We start from the raw sequence: 6555 nt of genomic DNA on the forward strand, positions 1-6555 counted from the left end.
CTGACCTCTAACCCTAACCCTCACCTCTGTTCCTGACCTCTAACCCTAACCCTCACCTCTGTTCCCTGACCTCTAACCCTCACCTCTGTTCCCTGACCTCTAACCCTAACCCTCACCTCTGTTCCCTGACCTCTAACCCTCACCTCTGTTCCCTGACCTCTAACCCTAACCCTGACCTCTGTTCCCTGACCTCTAACCCTAACCCTCACCTCTGTTCCCTGACCTCTAACCCTAACCCTCACCTCTGTTCCCTGACCTCTAACCCTCACCTCTGTTCCCTGACCTCTAACCCTCACCTCTGTTCCCTGACCTCTAACCCTCACCTCTGTTCCCTGACCTCTAACCCTAACCCTCACCTCTGTTCCCTGACCTCTAACCCTAACCCTCACCTCTGTTCCCTGACCTCTAACCCTAACCCTCACCTCTGTTCCCTGACCCCTAACCCTCACCTCTGTTCCCTGACCTCTAACCCTCACCTCTGTTCCCTGACCTCTAACCCTAACCCTCACCTCTGTTCCCTGACCTCTAACCCTAACCCTCACCTCTGTTCCCTGACCTCTAACCCTCACCCTCACCTCTGTTCCCTGACCTCTAACCCTCACCCTCACCTCTGTTCCCTGACCTCTAACCCTAACCCTCACCTCTGTTCCCTGACCTCTAACCCTCACCCTCACCTCTGTTCCCTGACCTCTAACCCTCACCTCTGTTCCCTGACCTCTAACCCTAACCCTCACCTTTGTTCCCTGACCTCTAACCCTCACCTCTGTTCCCTGACCTCTAACCCTAACCCTCACCTCTGTTCCCTGACCTCTAACCCTCACCTCTGTTCCCTGACCTCTAACCCTCACCTCTGTTCCCTGACCTCTAACCCTAACCCTCACCTCTGTTCCCTGACCTCTAACCCTAACCCTCACCTCTGTTCCCTGACCTCTAACCCTCACCCTCACCTCTGTTCCCTGACCTCTAACCCTCACCTCTGTTCCCTGACCTCTAACCCTAACCCTCACCTCTGTTCCCTGACCTCTAACCCTCACCTCTGTTCCCTGACCTCTAACCCTAACCCTCACCTCTGTTCCCTGACCTCTAACCCTCACCTCTGTTCCCTGACCTCTAACCCTAACCCTCACCTCTGTTCCCTGACCTCTAACCCTCACCTCTGTTCCCTGACCTCTAACCCTAACCCTCACCTCTGTTCCCTGACCTCTAACCCTAACCCTCACCTCTGTTCCCTGACCTCTAACCCTCACCTCTGTTCCCTGACCTCTAACCCTCACCTCTGTTCCCTGACCTCTAACCCTACCCCTCACCTCTGTTCCCTGACCTCTAACCCTAACCCTCACCTCTGTTCCCTGACCTCTAACCCTAACCCTCACCTCTGTTCCCTGACCTCTAACCCTCACCTCTGTTCCCTGACCTCTAACCCTCACCTCTGTTCCCTGACCTCTAACCCTAACCCTCACCTCTGTTCCCTGACCTCTAACCCTAACCCTCACCTCTGTTCCCTGACCTCTAACCCTACCAGAGCTGCTAGCCCTGAAATCACTTCTTGACAACATATTTTAGTTTTGAGCAGAGCAACTATTCTCCTGCTGAAGTTCTAATATGAACTGTGTGTGTGTGTGTGTGTGTGTGTGTGTGTGTGTTGTGTGGTGTCTGTGTGTGTCTCCAGGGGACCCCTCGTCTGAGCAGGAAGATGTCTCCCAGTCCCACCAGGAGGGGCATGTTTGACTAGCGCCGCCGCCCATTGGTCAAGTCTCATGACACCAACCAACCAACCACGGAGGATTTCAACCCCAGGGACAGACTTTGGCCCCACCCCCTGACAACCTGATAGGACCATGTGGTCCAACCAGAAAGGTTCTCTGGGATTATTGACCATGTGGTCCAACCAGAAAGGTTCCCTGTGTTTATTGACCATGTGGTCCAACCAGACCGGTTCCCTGGGTTTATTGACCATGGGGTCCAACCAGAACGGTTCCCTGGGTTTATTGACCATGGGGTCCAACTAGAAAGGTTCCCTGAGTTTAAAGACCATAGGGTCCAACCAGAAAGGTTCCCTGGGTTTATTGACCATGGGGTCCAACTAGAAAGGTTCCCTGAGTTTAAAGACCATAGGGTCCAACCAGAAAGGTTCCCTGGGTTTATTGACCATGGGGTCCAACCAGAAAGGTTCCCTGGGTTTATTGACCATGGGTCCAACCAGAAAGGTTCCCTGGGTTTATTGACCATGTGGTCCAACCAGAAAGGTTCCCTCCCTGGGTTTGTTGACATAGGGGTCCAACCAGAAAGGTTCCCTGGGTTTATTGACCATGGGGTCCAACCAGAAAGGTTTCCTGGGTTTATTGACCATGGGGTCCAACCAGAAAGGTTCCCTGGGTTTATTGACCATGTGGTCCAACCAGAAAGGTTCCCTGGGTTTAAAGACCATGATGAAAGATTAAATATATTGATCAGTCTTGTAATAAGATGAGCTGGTATTGGTCAGTCTTGTAATAAGATGAGCTGGTATTGGTCAGTCTTGTAATAAGATGAGCTGGTATTGGTCAGTCTTGTAATAAGATGAGCTGGTATTGGTCAGTCTTGTAATAAGATGAGCTGGTATTGGTCAGTCTTGTAATAAGATGAGCTGGTATTGGTCAGTCTTCTATATGAACATCCCAAAGTGCCCTTGTTAAACTGAATGTATAGAGAAATGTGTTATTTACTGTAGCTATCTAGCTGCCTGAAAGACACCACCAGCATTCTGTCTACTCTGCAGTGGATAGAGGAGGAGGAGAGAGCGAGAAGGAGGGGGGAGAGGAGAGAGAGAGAGAGAGAGGAGGGAGAGAGGAGGGGGAGAGGAGAGAGAGAGAGGAGGGAGAGAGGAGAGGAGGAGGAGAGAGAGAGAGAGAGAGAGAGGAGGGAGAGAGGAGGGGGAGAGGAGAGAGAGAGGAGAGGAGGAGGAGAGAGAGAGGAGAGGGAGAGAGAGGAGAGGGAGAGTAGGAGGAGAGAGAGAGAGGAGGAGAGAGAGAGGAGAGAGAGAGAAGGAGGGAGAGAGGGGAGGGGGAAAGGAGAGAGAGAGGAGGGAGAGAGGAGAGAGAGAGGAGAGAGAGAGGAGGAGGAGAGAGAGGGGAGGGGGAGAGGAGAGAGAAGGAGGGAGAGAGGAGAGAGAGAGGAGGGAGAGAAGGAGGGGGAGAGGAGAGAGAGAGAGAAGGAGGGGAAGAGGAGAGAGAGGGGAGAGGAGAGAGAGAGGAGGAGGAGGAGAGAGAGAGAAGGAGGGGGAGAGAGAGGAGGGAGAGAGGAGAGAGAGAAGGTGGGGGAGAGGAGAGAGAGGAGGGAGAGAGGAGAGAGAGAATGAGGGAGAGAGGAGAGAGAGAGAAGGAGGGGGAGAGAGAGAGAGAGAGAGAGAGAATGAGAGAGAGAGAGGAGAGAGAGAGAGAAGGAGGGGGGAGAGGAGAGAGGCCATACTACTTGAGGAGCTGGACTTCATAGAAACACATATACTGTATTCTAGATATGGGCTGCAGTAGATAAGCGTCCTGTCCAGGCAGTGAACGTGTACATCAAGCTGCCTCACAAGAGAGAGATAGGCATGAGATAGGTTCCTGCCCTATGGGCTGGTTTGGCTCAGATAAGGATACTTACTTATCCAGACTATAGACCTTTTCAACTGTCAAAACAATAACACTTTCTGTATGCACGTGCAAACACTGCTTTGCTTTATCTTGGCCAGGTCGCAGTTGTAAATGAGAACTTGTTCTCAACTGGCTTCTTACCTGGTTAAATAAAGGTGAAATAAAGAAAATAAAAAACAAGAGGTTCCCCAGTAAACTTCCGGTGCTGCAGCGCTCCATACTTGCTAGCTAGTTAGTTGGCCTATTCATCATTACCATAACTACCATCATCACCACCATCGTGTTTATCATCACCACAGGAGACAGTTGGTATATATTAGATTCTTATGCCTTATGTCACCCACAATAGAGCCTTTCATTTAGACTAAATGTTTGTACATATTATATCATATCATATCATATCATCAAGTTGTTTTCTTTACTTGCCTGACACCTTTACTGGGTCTGTCAACACCACCTTCACAACTCAAATGGAGAATTGTAACTCAATCGTCTCTGGATTGGATATAAATTCTACTTTTATACAAATCTATTTCATTTGTAACTATCTAATTTCTATGTATTTAACAATCACAGTATTTTGAATATTACCTATTACTTCTTAATGTTACATGAAGTTATATATTTATCTAGGTATAGTTTTTAATGCAAATATCATTGTATTTCCTTGTATGTATTGTAATGTGTTGGAGCTGGTAAGTGTATTGTCCTGTTGTAGTAGAACATTGAGAAGGAAAGGAGATACTTTGATCTGGTTGAAGTTTAAAGTGCCTGGAACTTATTGCCATATAACAATAAATGTAATTAAAATGACCTGGGTTTGTCTTGTCTTCAGTCTGGCTGGTTAATTGTGGTCAATAGTGCTACTCGTTTCCAGTGTCTCCATCTGCTGGTGTCAACTGGTATTTTTCAGGTGGTTGTTAAACGCCAAAGACCTTCCCAAGGGAGACCCACTCTATGGCTGCATCATCGTTCATATTTTATATACTTTCTGTATTTGTCGGATATTGCGGAATTACTAATTAACTGTATAAATCATGTGGTCCTCTGTAGCTCAGCTGGTAGAGCATGGCGCTTGTAACGCCAAGGTAGTGGGTTCGATCCCCGGGACCACCCATACACAAAATGAATGCACGCAGGACTGTAAGTCGCTTTGGATAAAAGCGTCTGCTAAATGGCATATTATTATTATTATTATTATTATTATTATTATGTTGTGACATGAGCCTAGTAGTAACTATCATTACAGTATGGAGCCAAAGTTATAGGCACCACAAAAGGTCTGCTGCCGTTCTGTTGGGTCACACACTTGAATTGTGTGTTTGAACTGCAGCGGTACATGTTAGTTATTGGCTGGTTGATAGAAGGGTCTGTAAAGCCGAACTTTTTAATTGGCTACATTTCATATCCTTTTCTTTACTGGCTGGTTTTAATGGGCTGGTCATATAGACTACCATATAGACTACCATATAGCCCATATAGACTACCATATAGACTACCATATATACCATTTAGACTACCATATAGACTACCATATAGACCATTTAGACTACCATATAGACTACCATATAGACCATTTAGACTACCATATAGACTACCATATAGACCATTTAGACTACCATATAGACTACCATATAGAATACCATATAGAATACCATATAGCCCATATAGACTACCATATAGACCATATAGACCATATAGACTACCATATAGACTACCATATAGACCATATAGACTACCATATAGACCATATAGACTACCATATAGACCATATAGACCATATAGACTACCATATAGACTACCATATAGACCATATAGACTACCATATAGACTACCATATAGACCATATAGACTACCATATAGACTACCATATAGACCATATAGACTACCATATAGACCATATAGACTACCATATAGACTACCATATAGACCATATAGACTACCATATAGACTACCATATAGACTACCATATAGACCATATAGACTACCATATAGACCATATAGACTACCATATAGACTACCATATAGACCATATAGACTACCATATAGACCATATAGACTACCATATAGACTACCATATAGACCATATAGACTACCATATAGACTACCATATAGACTACCATATAGACCATATAGACTACCATATAGACCATATAGACTACCATATAGACCATATAGACTACCATATAGACTACCATATAGACCATATAGACTACCATATAGACTACCATATAGACTACCATATAGACCATATAGACTACCATATAGACCATATAGACTACCATATAGACCACCATATAGACTACCATATAGACCATATAGACTACCATATAGACCATATAGACTACCATATAGACTACCATATAGACTACCATATAGACTACCATATAGACCACCATATAGACTACCATATAGACCATATAGACTACCATATAGACCATATAGACTACCATATAGACCATATAGACTACCATATAGACTACCATATAGACCATATAGACTACCATATAGACTACCATATAGACTACCATATAGACCATATAGACTACCATATAGACCATATAGACTACCATATAGACCATATAGACTACCATATAGACTACCATATAGCCCATATAGACTACCATATAGACTACCATATAGACCATATAGACTACCATATAGACTACCATATAGACCATATAGACTACCATATAGACCATATAGACTACCATATAGACCATATAGACTACCATATAGACCATATAGACTACCATATAGACTACCATATAGCCCATATAGACTACCATATAGACTACCATATAGACCATATAGACTACCATATAGACTACCATATAGACCGTATAGACTACCATATAGACCATATAGACCATATAGACTACCATATAGACCATATAGACTACCATATAGACTACCATATAGCCCATATAGACTACCATAT

At 44.9% G+C, this 6555-nt stretch overlaps 1 protein-coding gene across 2 annotated transcripts; it reads right to left on the reverse strand.

Moving 5' to 3' along the window:
- Positions 1-19: 19 nt before the first annotated feature.
- LOC311144309 (uncharacterized protein) lies at positions 20-4422 on the reverse strand. 2 transcript variants are annotated; one of them, XM_084180343.1, is made up of 5 exons: positions 762-4422; positions 609-674; positions 297-542; positions 177-242; positions 20-116 (listed from the first exon to the last, which is right to left on the reverse strand). In XM_084180343.1, exons 1-5 carry the CDS (start codon positions 1554-1556, stop codon positions 21-23), a joined length of 1269 nt encoding a protein of 422 aa, XP_084036469.1. In that variant the 5' UTR covers positions 1557-4422; the 3' UTR covers position 20. The 2 variants fall into 2 exon arrangements, with proteins under 2 accessions (XP_084036469.1, XP_084036468.1); XM_084180342.1 differs by having other exon boundaries at positions 177-542.
- Positions 4423-6555: the final 2133 nt, after the last annotated feature.

This window comes from Coregonus lavaretus (assembly GCF_964263955.1).
Source record: "Coregonus lavaretus genome assembly, chromosome: 17".
In the NCBI taxonomy this organism is placed as follows: Eukaryota; Metazoa; Chordata; class Actinopteri; order Salmoniformes; family Salmonidae; genus Coregonus; species Coregonus lavaretus.

Coding starts and splice junctions, on each gene's coding strand:
- LOC311144309 (XM_084180342.1), bottom strand. CDS start 1,556: ATGTTGTCAAGAAGTGATTTCAGGGCTAGCAGCTCTGGTAGGGTTAGA. Junction 675..761: donor TTAGAGGTCAGGGAACAGAG/GTGAGGGTTAGA, acceptor CAGGGAACAGAG/GTGAGGGTGAGGGTTAGAGG. Junction 543..608: donor TTAGAGGTCAGGGAACAGAG/GTGAGGGTGAGG, acceptor CAGGGAACAGAG/GTGAGGGTTAGGGTTAGAGG.